A 17229-nucleotide genomic window follows, 5' to 3' on the forward strand; every position below is an offset into this window, starting at 1 on the left:
AGGTCATAGAATGGAACACAACTGACTTAATACCTGTCTTAGAAATGAAAATTTGGGGCTCTACTTTGGTTGTAAGTCAAGGACAACGTGTCTGTCTTTTCAAGTTGCCCGATTCTGTGTGTCTTTTTTTTTTACTGTACATCTCATCTGTGACTGGAGATTTTCACTAATACAGTGATCCCTCGAGTTTCGCGATCTCGAGTTTCGCGAAACGCTATATCGCGAGTTTTCTACCCGGAAGTAACACCACCATCTGCACGCATGCGTAGATGGTGGAGTTTGCATTACCGCCGGGCAGATCAGCTGCTAGGCGGCCAAAGGAACCTTCCCTGGGTCTTCCCGCCGGCATGGGGGGCTTCCTAGCACCCCCCGAACCCCCAACCCGGGTTTGGGGGGGTGCTAGGAAGCCCCCCATGCCGGGGGAGACCTTTTAAAACACCCGTGCCGCTTCCCAGCTGAGTCCTGAAGCCAAGCGCAGAAGTTCGCCTTTGGCGCTTGGCTTCAGGACTCAGCTGGGAAGGGCGCGGCTGTTTGAAAAGGTGGCAGTCGGCCTGGGGGGCTTCCCAGTACCCCCCCCCAACCCTGTCTCCTGCCGCCGGTTTAGCCAGGAGAGGAGCGGCAAAGTGACTTGGAGGAATGGGAAACTCAAACCGCCCAGTTTCAGCTTTCCATTCCTCCACGTCACTTCGCCGCTCCTTCTGGCTGGTGGGGGGGGGGAGTTAGGAAGGTTCTACTTCTCCCCCCCAGCCAAAAACTCAAAGCCTGTCTCCTGCCACACAGTTTAGCCAGGAGAGCAGCGGCGAAGTGACTTGAAGGAATGGGAAACTCAAACCGCCCGGTTTCAGCTTTCCATTCCTCCACGTCACTTTGCCGGGGGAATCTGGGAGGGAAGATGACGCGCCGGCAGCACAGGGGCGAGGGGTGGGAGGCAAAGCTCTGCGGGTACAGCCCCTTTCGGCCAAGCCTCCCCCCCCCCCGCCAAGCAGCCAGGGAAGCCGAGCCGGGCGTGGAACATCGGCGCGGGAGGCAGGAGACGATCGGGCGACCGGAGCAGCAGCGCCGCCGCCGCCACGCCCGGCTCGGCTTCCCTGGCTGCGTGGCCGGGGAGGCTTGGCTGAAAGTGGCTGGAGCCGCAGAGCTTTGCCTCCCCCCCCCCCCTGTGCCGCCCGCGCGTCATCTTCCCTCCCAGACAAAAAGGCCACCCTTCGGCTCTGCAGTTTCAGTGGGGTTTCCCCGTTGCCCAGGGATTCCTGAACACACCACAGCCACCTCCGTTCGGGCGAAGGAATCCCTGGGCAACGGGGAAACCCCACTGAAACCGGGCGGGTTAAGCCTCCTTCGGCGACTGCGGAACTGCTTGCTGTCAACTTTGCACTGGGCAAAGAACTCTTCACCTCCCGCCAGGCACGGACGAAAGGCGTGGAAGTCTATTGTAGCAGCTGCTACAGCGGAGACATTTTGGGGGGGAGGCAGGAGGCAGGAGATCTGGCCCTTCACTTGCCCTCCCAGCAAAAGGCAAAGCCGCGCAGCTCCCCAGCCGCCAAAGGAGGCTTAACCCCACCCCTCTGTCCCACCCATCGCCCGTGGCCGGCAGAAAAGCGGGGATAGGCAGGAGGAGGTTATGCCGACCACGGGCGATGAGTGGGACAGAGGGGTGGGGTAAAGCCTCCTTTGGCGGCTGGGGAGCTGCGCGGCTTTGCCTTTTGCTGGGAGGGCAAGTGAAGGGCCAGATCTCCTGCCTCCTGCCTCCCCCCCCCCAATGTCTCCGCTGTAGCAGCTGCTACAATAGACTTCCACGCCTTTCGTCCGTGCCTGGCGGGAGGTGAAGAGTTCTTTGCCCAGTGCAAAGTTGACAGCAAGCAGTTCCGCAGTCGCCGAAGGAGGCTTAACCCCGCCCGGTTTCAGTGGGGTTTCCCCGTTGCCCAGGGATTCCTGAACACACCACAGCCACCTCCGTTCGGGCGAAGGAATCCCTGGGCAACGGGGAAACCCCACTGAAACCGGGCGGGTTAAGCCTCCTTCGGCGACTGCGGAACTGCTTGCTGTCAACTTTGCACTGGGCAAAGAACTCTTCACCTCCCGCCAGGCACGGACGAAAGGCGTGGAAGTCTATTGTAGCAGCTGCTACAGCGGAGACATTTTGGGGGGGAGGCAGGAGGCAGGAGATCTGGCCCTTCACTTGCCCTCCCAGCAAAAGGCAAAGCCGCGCAGCTCCCCAGCCGCCAAAGGAGGCTTAACCCCACCCCTCTGTCCCACCCATCGCCCGTGGCCGGCAGAAAAGCGGGGATAGGCAGGAGGAGGTTATGCCGACCACGGGCGATGAGTGGGACAGAGGGGTGGGGTTAAGCCTCCTTTGGCGGCTGGGGAGCTGCGCGGCTTTGCCTTTTGCTGGGAGGGCAAGTGAAGGGCCGGATCTCCTGCCTCCTGCCTCCCCCCCCCCCCCCAAATGTCTCCGCTGTAGCAGCTGCTACAATAGACTTCCACGCCTTTCGTCCGTGCCTGGCGGGAGGTGAAGAGTTCTTTGCCCAGTGCAAAGTTGACAGCAAGCAGTTCCGCAGTCGCCGAAGGAGGCTTAACCCGCCCGGTTTCAGTGGGGTTTCCCCGTTGCCCAGGGATTCCTGAACACACCACAGCCACCTCCGTTCGGGCGAAGGAATCCCTGGGCAACGGGGAAACCCCACTGAAACCGGGCGGTTTGGACTTTCCATTCCTCCAAGTCACTTCGCCGCTCGTGTCCTGGGTAAACCGGGCGGCAGGATACAGGCTTTGAGTTTTTGGCTGCAGGGGGAGGGAGTTAGGAAAATCCTACTTCTCCCCCCGCAGCCAAAAACTCGCAAGGTAAGGTTCGGGGCGGGGCGGGCGGGGCCCTTTTGTGCCAGTCGGGGAGGCGGCGGCGGCTGCAGCAGAGGCGGGCGGGGGAGGCCGGCCCGCCGGAGGGGCGATGCTGGCGGCGGAGACAGGCGAAGTCCCGCCCGCCCCCCGCCCGCTTGGCCCCGGGGGGCTGAAGGGAGCCAGGCGGGGGAGGGCGGGGGCTACTCGGTTCTTCCTCAGCCGGGGGTAGCCGGAGCGCCGGCCAGGCGGGGGCGGGCGAGGCGAGGGCTGCGGGGCGTGCCGGGCTCCAAGTTGCCGCGCTGCCTTTGTAAACCTGCCCGAGGGAGGCGAGGGAGCCCCTTTGTTGGCCGGCGGCCTGGCCGGCCCTTGGCGCGCGGTGCCCGCGGGGACTGCTGCGGCGGGGACTGCCCACTGCCTTCGCCCAGACCAGAGGCATCGCTCGGCTGGGTTTGCAGATCCGCGGAGGCATCGCCGAGGGCGGGCTGAGCGGCGCTGTGTTGGGAGCCCGTGCCGTGGGAGCGGGCGGCTTGGCCTCGCTGCGGCGGCGGCGGCTTTGCGGGTCCTCGCTGGCGGCCTCGCCGGGCGGAGGAGGCTGCGGGGCTTTCTAAAGGGAGGAAGAACTTGCTATCGAGCCTGCTAATGAAATCCAACCGGCGGAGGGTCTGAAATTCCACCCGAGGGGAAATGGGGGAAAAAAGCCCAGCCGGGAGCGCGGCGCCAGGCATTGTTCTCCGGACCCCTCCCGCAGCCTGGAGAGGGAAAGGGCCGCTGCGGGTTGGATTTCATTAGCAGGCTCGATAGCAAGTTCGATAGCGGCGGGCGAACGAGGCGAGCGGCGGGCGAACGAGGGGAGTGGGGGGCGAACGAGGGGAGCGGCGGGCGAACGAGGGGAATGGGGGGAGAACGAGGGGAGCGGCGGGCGAACGGGGCGAGCGGCGGGCGAACGGGGCGAGCGGCGGGCGAACGGGATGTGCGGCCGCCGAACGGGGCGAGCGGCAAACGGCGGGCGGGCATCAGCGAGGATCCGAGGCGGCGGGGAAGACCCAGGGAACGTTCCTTCGGCCGCCCAACAGCTGATCTGCTCGGTAGCGCGGCAGCAGCGAGGAGCCGAAGATGAGGTTTCCCCGTTGCCCAGGCAAAGGGGAAACCCCATCTTCGGCTCCTCGCTGCTGCCGCGCTACCGAGCAGATCAGCTGTTGGGCGGCTGAAGTAACCTTCCCTTGGTCTTCCCCACCGCCCACACGCAAACTTCACCATCTGCGCATGTGCGGCCATGAAAAAATGGCCGCACATGCGCAGATGGTGTTTTTACTTCCGCACCGCTATATCGCGAAAAATCGAGTTTCGCGAGGGGTCTTGGAACGGAACCCTCGCGAAACTCGAGGGATCACTGTATTCATGTTCTCCAGTGATATTTGTATTATTGTTATTATTTTATTGTGATATAGTTTGATCAAAACACAATGGTTAAGGCACAATGGTTAGGGAGCTGGCCTGAAAACCAGGAGACTGTAACTTCTAGTCCTGCCTTAGACATGAAAGCTGGCTGGGGTGACCTAGAGGCATAACTTTTTCTCAGCCCAACCCGCCTCACAGGGCTGTTGTTGTGGGCAAACTAGGAGAATATTAGAAGAAGGAATGTTACGTATGTTTATTGCCACGAGTTATTTATAAAAAATAAATGTGGGGGGGGAGGAAATGTGATAAAGAAAGAAGCATTGTATTGTATATATGCAATAAAGGTTTGTTGTTGTTGATCTTCCATTTAGCAAAGCCCCCCTCCCCCCCCCATATTTTTAGACTGGTTGAATGAACAATGAGAGACGATTTGTAACCACCAAAAAGACAAACACTTTGGTCTAATGGTTAAGGCACCAGGCTAGAAAGTGGGAGACTGTGAGTTCAAGTCTACCTGAAGTCCAAGGAACAAGAAGGTGGGTTGGATAAGTTCGCCACCTTGAGTTATTTGTATAAAGAATATAAATGAATGAATGAATGAATGAATGAATGAATGAATGAATGAATGAATGAATGAATATTATTACTACTATTATTTATTATTATTAATTTTTATTCTGCCTTCATTATTTTTACTTTATTAAATTAAAACATTTAATGCTATTTATTTAAAAAATAGCAATAAACATAATGAGATAATATAAATCCCTCCAAGTAATTATTCAAACAATTAGATAAGTGAAAAAATTAATACTTTCAGATGGTGACTTTGCATCTTAAATCAAACTAGGTTGAAACTTTGGGACAGACTGATGTGGTTCAGGAAGAAACAGAATCCATCAAATTGTTTGCAAATAGGAGGTAGATTTGCATGAAGTCTTTATTTGCAGTCACATTGGCACCCTCTTGTGCTATTTGTGGATTTTGATTAGTAAAAGCAAGTGGTCTTTCTAATTAGTTTCCTATCTCCCCCTTCCTTAGGAGAAAGAACTCCCCAGAATGTGGCTTTTCCTTTTATCAAAGCCGCATGTGAGGAAAAAGCTGATGGCAAAGAGCCATTCTGTGTTTTCAGTTATTTATAAAGTATCTCTGAGATTTAGGGTGTTCATATTTCATAAACAAGAGGGGCTTATGCACCAGCATAATAAAGGTAACTTAAATTTACAAGGTGTTGTAATAAATTACATTGTATGGTTGCTTAGAACAGGCTTGCACCACATCTGTAAGTACAGTAAGAACCAGAGTGTTTATTAATGTAACTAAGAGGCTTAAGCGTGGATCAAGATAGATTGTAGTTCAAGCTTAAAATGTTAGCCTTAGGCATACCATTTACAATTGAGCTTAGTTTCTTATCTGCAAGGAGAGCTTCCTTACCATGCAGTTGAACAGTATACAACATTGATAAAATGCAATGTCTATGAAGATTGTCAATCATCCAGGTCTCAAAGATATTTTTTCAAAAGGCAACTTTGTTTTCCCTTGAAGACATTTAGCTTTTCATTCAAGAAGCTTCTTCAGTGCCAGTATGCAATATTAAATATAGAATGAACATGTCTTAATATTAGCATCTTTTCATATTGAATCCTAAATTATAATTTCTGGACATCACTCAACCAAAATAACCCTAATTTATCTGGCTTCAATTTCATTTGGTTGCTCCTTTTTCAATCCATAACTGTCTCTTGGCAATTCTTAAGCCACCTGTGCACTTTCACAAACCACAAAAATTGAAATACAGTGGTACCTCTACTTATGAACATAATTTGTTCCATGACCAGGTTCTAAAGTAGAAAAGTTTGTAAGAAGAAGCCATTTTTCCCATAGGAATCAATGTAAAAGCAAATAATGCATGTGATTGGGCAAACCATAGGGAGAGTGGAGGCCCTGTTTCACCCCAGGAGATTCCTAGAGAGGCTTCCACAATATATGTAGTTTCTACAGTAAAAATCTCTACCCTCAAATTGTTTTGAAAACCTACCATAGTAGATATTTCCTGCCCACCTAGAAGTTTGAAAGCATGCCAGTGCAAGTAGATTAATAGGTACCACTTTGGTGGGAAAGTAGCAGCGTTCCATGCATCTTGGCATATAGTTATGCTGACCATGCAAGCATTTTCAGACAACGCTGACTCCCTTGGCTAAGAAATAGAGATGAAATAGAGTCGGACATGACTAGGCAGGAGAAACCTTTACATTTTACTAGATGTTAAGTGGCCAATTACATTCCTAAATTTGCTTGAATTCTTAGTGTTGTAGGGGTCATGCAAGGTTCTCACAGAGGCTGCTTGCTAGCTTTTTGTACATTTAGCAGAGCAATGTACAGAAAAAACCCTTACACTGGGATGTTTGGGAACAGGGTTTATGTGTGCATTTTCTACACAGTGCTTCTCAACACTTAGTGACTTTAAAATGTGTGGAGCTCAAATCCCAGAATTCTACATATTTTAAAGTTACTATGGTTGAGAAAACTTGATCTAGACATTTTAGTTTATTTGCGTTCAGTTGATTACTTGGCCAGGACTATGAAAGTCACTAGAATGATACCAGGAAAAGCATTCCCAGAGTTAACATTATACCCAGGGTTAATACATGTACGTTATTGTTGTGTTCCACTTTTTTAGTCTCTATCATTTTTAATATATTGTTGAAAGCATTTCATTTCTTTCAGTTAGAGCAGCATTTGAAATAAAGCCTAAGACACTATCCTGATTTATTTTTGTCTGAAGAAATAAACATCGTTTATTGGAACATTTTCTTTCAGAAATGACCCCATGTCCTACTTACCCACATAGGATTCTTTTATTTCTGTTTCCTGTCGACTAGTGGTTTCTTAAAAATGATTATTTATACTTGTTTCACTGATACAAATTTTGGAGGCAGCTGGCCCAATATATTGTTCAGCTCCATAGAGAAAATAATTCTAAGAAGACTGTGTAATGCTGATGTTATTGTAATTCTGTGTGAGGGTTAAGCTCATCTATGTAGTAGGAGTGTCAGCTAACAATAATTACTATTGACAAATGTATCTACATGAGTGTCTCTATTTTCCCCATGGTCTGATATAAATAATGTTGCCCTCTACACTTCTGCATAGTTCTCCAGAGTGTGAGCTGAGCATTTGGGGAAATTGCATGATAGGAAAGTTTTCTGATGTGTTCAAAAGGCACATACTGACAATGCTTGCACAGATGCAGCTGTGCGTGTACCCACTCTCTATATGCGCAAGTGCAGCTGTGCATACGATCATCCACAGCCCATCCATAGCCCAGTTCAGAATAGGCTGTGGCCCAGGGTTGGAGAACCCTGCTTTAAAGTCAAAAACTATTTTAAAAAACTCAACAGCAAAACACTACTCTACTTTTTTTTTCTTTTTTAAAATATATTTATTAATTTTTTCCTCCTTTTTTTTTGTTAAGTACATAGTCATATTTACAGATGAATCTACATCGTATATACATTCCTATCGACATTGTCTTCTAATTACTTTTAGATTTCTTGATGTTTTATTCCATTGCTTCTTTTAAGTTTCTTTTTTTTTGTCCATTGGTACCATTTTGTCCAGGTTCCATAATAGTCCGATTCTTTTCGATTATTAAGTTCCATTGTCAATCTGTCCATCTCTGCACAGTCATATAAATATGCGCAAGTGGAACTGTGCATGCGTTCATCCACAGCCCATCCATAGCCCAGTTCAGAATAGGCTGTGGCCCAGGGTTGGAGAGCCCTGCTTTAAAGTCAAAAACTATTTTAAAAAACTCAACAGCAAAACACTACTCTACTTTTAATTAGTGCCTTGCAACAAACAGTTAAAAGATTCAGTAGTTTTTCATCACAAGCTTTGTATTTTGCACTATTTGTAGTTTATATTTAATTTTTAACACAATCTTTGCTTACCAGTTGAATGTACTAATTTGTCAAATATTCCAATATTGCCAGATAAACCTGATAGATAAACTTGCTGTGGAATAAATAAATGCCTCTATTATATTTCTTGAATGGATCCTAAGAAAATAAATATATTTTTCTTGCCTTGCCTTCTATTGTTTTAAAGATGTACTTGCATCATTTCAATGTAATTGCATTTCAAGTCCTGAATTGTATTTACTTCCAAGGAATTGAAACCAAGAAAAATTGCCAACCATGACTTCATAAGGTTTAACTTTACATTGAGTCAACTTTCTTTGGAATAGATTAAGAACATAATTTTACAAATAAGAGATGAATTGAAAGCATAGATGGCTAATGAATGGAAGTTGCAGATTACAATCAGCTCAGTAGTGGAACTGAAGATTAAAACAAAACTTTTAATGGTTGTTTTTAGAATTCTTTTAACATTAGGTTCTCATTTTTGGGATGTTGTGATTATATCTAGCAAGATACTAACCATATTGAGTAAAGATAACTATAATGATCTAGTTTTTCTTACAGGATAGTATGTAGAATTGAAAAGTAAACATCTGTTCATTGCTTCTGCAAAATAAGAATACTACTTTACAAAGAAGACTATTTTTAAATTTTAAATGTAAACATGATTTTAATGGTGTTTTTTTTGTTAAACATAAGTAAAAAATGCACTAAAAGTAAAACACTTTTTAAGAAAATCATTGAATTTCAAGTTTGGAAGCAATAGCAATTGTACAAGAATAAAGGAGGATTTTTTTTGAAGTTGTAAATATAAAAACAATTATAGTAAAGATACCTAATGATAAGGATGCTGTATGATAACATGTATTTGATTAGTTGGTACTTTCCTATCCACAAGAATGCTTATCTTGCTTTACAAACCTTGGGAAGTAAATGTGCAAAGCTTTAATTCAGCCCCTTTTCTGTTTTCAATGTGGAATTTTTAACAAAACAGTTTGTGACTTAAGTTCCAGAAAGTACCATATGTTGTGAAAACTTAGTTCAAAAGCAATATGCTTTTTAAAAACCAGTTTGGAGGGGGGAGGTGAGAGAAATTATAACTCAAACCTTTTAAAGATTATTAAGCAAAGGTGACTTTTCACAGACACTGATCGCTAGGGAAGTACATGTTTTAATCAGTCAGCAGAAATATGAATGACCATGATTTTTCATTTCAACTACCAATGCGGAAAGATCCAGAATAATAAAGTAAAGGGAAAGTAAATACTATATTAATATAGGGAGAGCAGATGTGTATTAACAAGGCATCCTAATCAAACCGATGTAATGTTTTTTGACCCTGTGAAAAATATTAATACACTGGCAGTAATTCTTTGGTCAGATTCAGGCCACAAAGAAAACGGCCAACTTCTTTGTTATTGCTAGATGTGCAGCCTCTAATTTAGAAGAAACAAAACTTGTACATGATAATGAAGCAGAAGATCAAAGTTCAAAATTAGGTTGCTGCATCAGTGGGTCCCAATCTAAAAGGTGTCACGTGACCCAGATTTACTACAGAGATACCTAAATTACAGAATGAGCAAGTTTGACTTAATAATAATGGAAGAGGGGGAGGACTGAGGACTGAGCGAACATTATAAGAGCACATCACATTGTGTTATTTTGTAAGGAGAAGATGGGTCAGTTTAATATTCAAATCAAATCTTTATTACAGCCATAGACCAGCATAATTCAGTTTAATATTTCTTATTCAGAAAAGCAAGAATACCAGCTATAATCTTCAGGTAGGGAAAATTGTTAAATATTTCATTCCTCCTAATTCATTTTTGCTTCCCTGCTACTGCATAATAGAGGACTTTAAATGCAAAATTGTCGTTTTTGGGCAGACTGATGTAAAATATAATCTTTTCCAAAATCATTATACACTTTCAACTCTGCTTAACAGTTCTAGTGTTTCAGAGCTTTTGGTTTGAGGAAAAATTTCTACTGGATACAAAACTGTAAACCAATGTCTGTGTGTACAAATAATCGTCCCGAGTCTTCGGAGAGGGTGGCATACAAATCTAATTATTATTATTATTATTATTATTATTATTATTATTATTATTATTATTATTATTATTATTATTATTAAAAATAAAACATTACACAGTCCTAGATGCTTGGGAAGCGCCCGACTGGTGATGAAATACGAAATCCAGCATAGTGATCTCGTTTGCTGTGTTGTATTATTATTATTATTATTATTATTATTATTATTATTATTATTATTATTATAAACATGGATATACATTTGTGACAATACATATTGTGAATATATACAGCTTTTACACTATTTTCAAGACCATTCTATTTTTTTAAAAAAGTGAAAGAGTTTAAATTCTAAATGTGTTGAAGGATACAGAAACTATTACTTGGAAAAAGAATGATATTACATAGCAATTGCTAAGGCTTTGGACCTTTAAGTTAAAATGTGAACTTGTAGATAACAGTTTATTGGCAAGTTTGAAGATGTAGTGAGAACTGAAGATACTGAAATTCAAATAATTGATGAGCTCCCTGAGACAGATTTCTGGAGACTAAAACTATGTACATCTAGAATAAAAAAAAGGTATATATTTCCTTTTATCAAGGAAGTTTTGCTTAATTAAAGCTGTGAGGAACTGAAAATATAAGCTTTCTAAGATACACACTTAAGACATTGTGAAAGGCTTTAATGAATATACTTTTTAAATGTATACGTGTTTGGAATTGGCTATGATGCAGAATAAAGGGTTCTGTTAGAAAAGCAGAGAGGATAGAACAGAAGGTTAAAGGGTATTTTGGAAACAAACAGCTGGACCAGCTTATTTAAACAGAATCAAGGATTGGGAGCTGACCTCCATTTGACTTCTAGGGGGAGGAGCAAGAATGTCATTTTATTACTTTGGCTAGAAGGAAAATGTTCTTTCTTCTGAAAGCACCCTGAAGGCACCCTAACATTTGGGTTGTTTTTCAGAATAGTTATTAAACACAAAATACATAAGAGAAAGTCAACTGTTAAGGCTTTGTGGAAAATGTTATTTAAAGAACCAAGGGCCATGGCATATGTGTTTCAGCTTGTATCTTGTCCAGAATCACAGAGAGGAAATGTTAAATTAAAAAAGATATTAAAATGAAATTTTGTCACTTGAAGACTTCAACCTGAAATTCCCCTTCCCCACAAAGGACAAACTTGTTGCTGATAGCTTTAACATACAGTACAATAAAATAGATCTTCATAAAAATGAGCTGAGAAGCATTTATTTTAAGTCTTCTAAAATTTTCTTAAGCATTTTATTCCATTCTGGCTCCATAAATACTTCTCATTAGGAATAGATAAATATTCCTAGTGTTTGATGAGTATCCATTTTTTAATCCAATTGTACTATTTCCGTTATTATGTAATGAAATAAGTGTTGTAATGTTGTATAAGCTTATAGTTCCCTCTATATATTGCTTCACTATTGTCACAAAACACAGATGATAGGATCTTTTCTTGTCGAAAAAGTGATCTTGTAGATTGCTTTCAATAGAAAATTTCATGCAGAACAAACTTGAATTTATTTATGATGCAATGTATCCCACATATATTTTTGGGATAACTACTGTATTCCAAATGGCTTCTAAACAATACTACAGAATAAGAGAGTTGGAAGAAATCTTAGAGGTCATCTAGTCCAACCCCCTGCTTGGTCAGGAAAAATCCTACACCATTTCAGATAAATGGTTATTCAATCTCTTTTTAAAAACTTCCAGTTTTGGAGCATTCATGACTTCTGGAGGCAAGCTGTTCCACAGATTAATTGTTCTGTCAGGAAATTTCTCCTTAGTTCCAAGTTGCTTCTTTCATTGATTACTTTCCCCCCATTGCTTCCCTTATTGCTTGTGGATGTTATTGGTCTGGAGGCAAAATACTCTCAGGCAATCTCTTAAACCAATAAACAGTACCCCATAAGCCTGAGGCTCACAAGATCACACAATTTACGATATCTCCAGGCGGAGACCTTATTAATCTACGATTGCTTAAAATCAGAGTCCCTTTTCTGGTGGGGAATTGGACTGTTAAAGCAAATAGGCATACCACCCTATCAGCATACCCATCCTTAACATAAATGTGGGCGTTTATATAATTTCCAGCTTTGTAGCCACAATTGTTGTGGCTACTGTTTACTTTTTCACTACACACACACACACACAGGCACACACCATGACTGCTAATCAGATATAGGTAAGTGTTGCCTTTGAAGAGGTAAAGCAAGGTCTTTACTGTAGCCCTGTCCCTGAGGCACAGTTAAAAAATGTTTGCATAAGACTGTGGAAAAAATAAAAACGTATCGAAACTGATGAAATAGGAGAGGTTCATTTAGATTCAGTAGTTAAATAACAGGCTAGAAACAGGGAGACTGAGTTTTAGTCTTGCCTTAACTATGAAAGCTGGCTTGGGTCAGTCACTCAGTCCAGCTCACCTTACTTACTGGATTGTTGTTGCAGCAAATTGGAGGAAGGAAGAGTGTTAGGCATGTTCACAGCCTTGAGTTATCTATTTAAAAAATCTAAAATCTAAAAGTCTAAATCAGGGTTCTCCAAACTTGGCAACTTTAAGATTTGTGGACTTCAACTCCCAGAATTCTCCAGCCAGTTGGCTGTGGCTGGAGAATTCTGGAAGTTGAAGTCCACAGGTCTTTACAGGTGCCACGTTTGAAGACTTCTGGTCTAAGTAGTATGAGTCAGTATCTAACATATATAGAATACCAGTTTGGAGAATACTATTTTACAGAATTCTGTGTGAAGGCATCAACTAAGGGCATCAACCAAGGGTATCACTTGTTGTGAGCCGCTCCGAGTCTTCGGAGAGGGGGGCATACAAACCCAAATAATAAATAAATAAATAAATAAATAAATAAATAAATAAATAAACAAACAAACAAACAAACAAACAAACAAACAAACAAACAAATAATTACTTGACTGAGTGAGGTCCTCTGGAAACTGGCAATCATAAACATACATTCCTCTTAATAGCACACCTGATATTTTCTATGCCTGGAAATTAAAATTGCCATTTATAGGTAAGGGTATCTAGATGGGGGAAAATCAATTGTATGATAGTACTTCATGATAAATGAGGGGGGGGACTTAACTGTTTGGTAATTTTCCTTTGAAAATTTGCATGGAAATCATTTTCTGACAGTTTTCAAATTAGGGGTAATATATTGAAGAGAAAAATAGTTTTAGTGGTTTATTTCATGGTTTTCCTACTGAGGAGAAGAAATATGGAAATTGCTGACCAGTTTGATATTTGTGCTTAATGCAAATAGCTATCCAATGATTTGACCTAAGAGTTTACATTTTTGCTTTTATCTCAAAAGGAATGGAAGTTCACAGCAGAGTTTTATAGGTGTAACCTTTATGACTGGGGTAGCAGCATGAGCTATCATATTTGCAAACCTAGCGGGAAACAAATTAGACAAATGGCATGCAGAAATATTACTGAGATAAATAATGAACAATAAATAAATAAAGCCTAATTAAAAATTCATTCTTAATTTCAGTGAAACAGTGAAGATAGGACAGTTTGGTACCATAAAAACAGCATTCCACAAGAGTTTTGCTGTTGGGATTGGTGTTCCAAGACTCTAGCCTGTTCAGTATTATGTGGAAAGAAGCGGAAACTTAAAATTCAAGCCTCATTGTTGTTGTTTTCCTCCCCCTCTGTTTAAAGCTAGATGGCAATGGCTGGTTTGTGGATTGGGAATATCAAGCAGGAATGTTATTTAAAATCAGGTCACAGTAGTGGGGATGAAAGGCCTAAACAAAGTTCAGTGCCTTTAAATAGACATGAAATAGCCAACAACAAAAGCTGAAACTTTGTGATTTTTTTAAAATTTTCCATTCTAACGTTTTATTTTTCATCCTTGAAGAGAGTGTCATATTTCAAGCAGGCAACAAAGGATGATCTAAGATAAGATTTAAGATAAGATAGACTCCCCAGAAATCCTTTCTGCTGTGTTAATATTCAGTGAAATTTGTATCAAAATGAAGAAAATAAGTATGAAATAGGAGTATCATAGATACCAGGAGTAGGTTCCTCCCAGTTTGGACCACTTCGCCTGAACTGGTAGTGACCTGCTGGTGATGTCACAATGAGATCATCAGACCAGACCATTTGGTGCTGGTCCGTGGCACCGCCATCTTTTTTTTTTTCCTTCTGAGCATGTGCGGAAGCCAAGTTCCAGCACTGTACATGTGGTCGCTATTTTTTGGAGGGGCTTTGTTTTTTTATTTTTAAAAAAAATTTCATTACTGTGCATGCGTGCACAGGCAAAGTGCCCACATGCCTACAAGGCGCCCACACAGCACAGGAGGGAGCGAACCAGCAGGAAGCAAGTTGGAAGGTTCATTTGAGGCTAAGGTTCATTTGAATATAAGTTCAAATGACAAATTTTAACAATGCTTTATCTGAACTGGGTTGCTTGCTGCCTCAACCCGGTCTAGTTCTGCGATACACTAATTAAAGTTTAATAAATATATTGTTTTAAAAGTTCAGACTTCGCAGGAGAAAAAAAGGTCCATCACTGTATAGCTATGATACACTCTATGCTTCTTTGTGTAAGAAGCAGAAACAAAAAAAAAAGATAAATACGGTATTGAAGAAATTAATTACTATGTTGTCCAAAGCAGTGTGACCTCCTGGAGATAAAACTCCAGACATGTTCTTATTTGATGGCGAAATACCATTACAGTTCGTTATCTTAATAAAACCATTACAACAAAATTATGATTGTGAGAAGCGAGAAAGGTTTTGACAAGAGAATTTACTAGAAAAATATTGCTGATTACATTAAGTGTGAGTGGGAAAAGGAATGAATGCTTTTATGGATTGGCATCAGAGGTGGGTTCAGACGTTTAACACAAACTGGTAGTGATCCACTGGTGACGTCATGATGATGTCACAGAACCAGTTCAGTCAGTGCCAGTCTGTGGGCGCCGCCATCTTTTTTTTTTTTTTTAATTATTTTAATTTTTTGGAACTATGCATACAGTTGCCATCTTGTTTTTGGCTTTAAAAAAAATAATTGGATTTTTGGGGGCACTGTGCATGGGAGGAGGCAAACTGGCAGTGAGGTAAGTTAGAACCCACCCCTGATTGCCATCTTTTTCTCACTCGGTTTCCCCTCCCCCAGCATAATCTGAATTGGGGAAAATGAAGCTGATCTTGTTTCCTGAAAATTCTGCTAACTCCTCCATGAAAAGATGAAATAAAAGTGTCCAACTGTGGCAAAGGGAGGCCATCGTAAATCAACTCACAATCCAAACTTGCATTTTCAGAGGTCATCAGAGAGGTTACGAGTTTTGCAGCATTTGAATGTGCACTAAAATTAACTCCCAGGGAACATATACCAACCAGCTTCCAAGTGCTGAGAGCAAGCATCGGGGACTTTTTAAAAATAATAACAGTTCACTCTCTTTTCTTGTTCCAGGTTTATTAATGCTAGAAGAAGGATAGTTCAGCCCATGATAGACCAGTCCAACCGAGCAGGCAAGTTTTCAATATTAACCATAGTCATGTCTTGCTGACAGAAAACATTCACAAGCCATTCACCAGGAGATCTTTTCTTGGTAAATAATTGGGAAATAATGCAGAGAATGGCTGACAATTAAAACAAAGTCTGCCATGATTTATTTCAATGTTAGTGGATTTAGTACAATTGAACATATTTTGGAGGTATTTATCCTGTCAGCCATAAACTACATGGTTGCTTACTAAATCTTAATACCACACATACATTATTGGTTTTTAAAAAAAATATCTCTTCCCAGCTATTCTGCTCCCTGGTGCATGGTTATATATGGAATTACTGTAAACTTTATTACCTGTCCAAAGGGCAAAAGGGTCACGGTGCTTGTGGAATTCAGTAAAGTTCAAAGACATTCAGTTAAGGTAGAACTAGATGTGCTTTAATAAAGAAAGGCAGCTTATCTAGCTTTTAATGTTCTGTTAGAATCTTAAAATTCATCTGGTGCTGATTTTTTAAGTGGCTGGAAGTTTTTGCATCTGTATCTTCCACTTACCCTTCACTTTGGGATATCTATATTTTGATACGTATGAACCTTATAATCATCACACTGACTTCTATCAAGATTCAAAATAGCAAGTCTTTAATTCTTTCTGCATATTCTACATGTTTATTTTTCCATCTTATTGCCAAATACAAGAATGTGCAGGCATTATTTGCATGATGATTATTTTCAGGGAAGAAATACCAACATGACTAGCCAAGATTATCTATTCTTAAAGATTATTTAAACATTGGTTAAATAACTGTACATCTTCCTGGCCAGTCTCATAAAATGCCCTGCAGTGACTGAAGCAAAACTTTAAGAGGAGTAATGGATCTAGTGGTGCCATGCCATGGTCTCTGCGTGCATTTCAAAGTCTGGTGATTTAAACTATAAACATCTACATAGATTGGGGTCACATTATTCACCCCGGAATTCTTCAGCATTTGTGGACTTGATGAAAACATTCCTAAAATCTTTTCATGCGCTATGGCATTGGGATAAATTTCTCTTTCTGTTTTCCATGGAGCCTAGCCTAATAGATACATGAAAGAAATGAAAAAGGAACTGCTGCTTCTTCAGCAACACATGGTATTTCTCGTTGAGAGAATGGTCCATAGAGAAAGCCATTGCCGTTCTCAATAAGAAAAACCACAGGTTGCTTATTGCAACTCTGCTTCTGCTTAAAGCAGTGGTAGGGTTGTTTTTTAACTGCTAGCCCTCCTCCCTTCCCCAGCTCCCCATCAGCAGCTCTGGAATTTTTATTTATTGTCTAATATTCTTCCAAAATGTGAGTCGCTTTCCCCTGCCATCTCCATTTATGGCAGAGAGATGGTCCCAAGCAATAAATATCTTTATTGAAATGGGGGAAGGAATAATTTTTGAACCAACAAAGTATTACCAATCTTTTTTTCATTGAGATTTGTATATATGTGTTTGAGCAGACATGGGTCTTCTATGTGCATGCATTCTTATGCACATCTGTAAAGAGTAC

At 42.1% G+C, this 17229-nt stretch overlaps 1 protein-coding gene across 3 annotated transcripts in view; it reads left to right on the plus strand.

The window, feature by feature from the left end:
• The window catches only part of MEIS1 (Meis homeobox 1), a 209718-nt gene that overhangs the window by 186896 nt on the left and 5593 nt on the right, over positions 1 to 17229 (plus strand). For 2 of the 3 annotated variants that reach the window (XM_070732574.1, XM_070732575.1), the window contains exon 10: positions 15656 to 15714. In XM_070732574.1, the coding sequence (XP_070588675.1) occupies positions 15656 to 15714 (59 nt within the window). Of the gene's footprint in view, positions 1 to 15655; positions 15743 to 17229 lie in introns of all 3 variants that reach the window. The other variant, XM_070732576.1, reaches the window with a different exon arrangement.

Source organism: Erythrolamprus reginae, chromosome 1, assembly GCF_031021105.1.
Source record: "Erythrolamprus reginae isolate rEryReg1 chromosome 1, rEryReg1.hap1, whole genome shotgun sequence".
NCBI classification, from domain to species: Eukaryota; Metazoa; Chordata; class Lepidosauria; order Squamata; family Dipsadidae; genus Erythrolamprus; species Erythrolamprus reginae.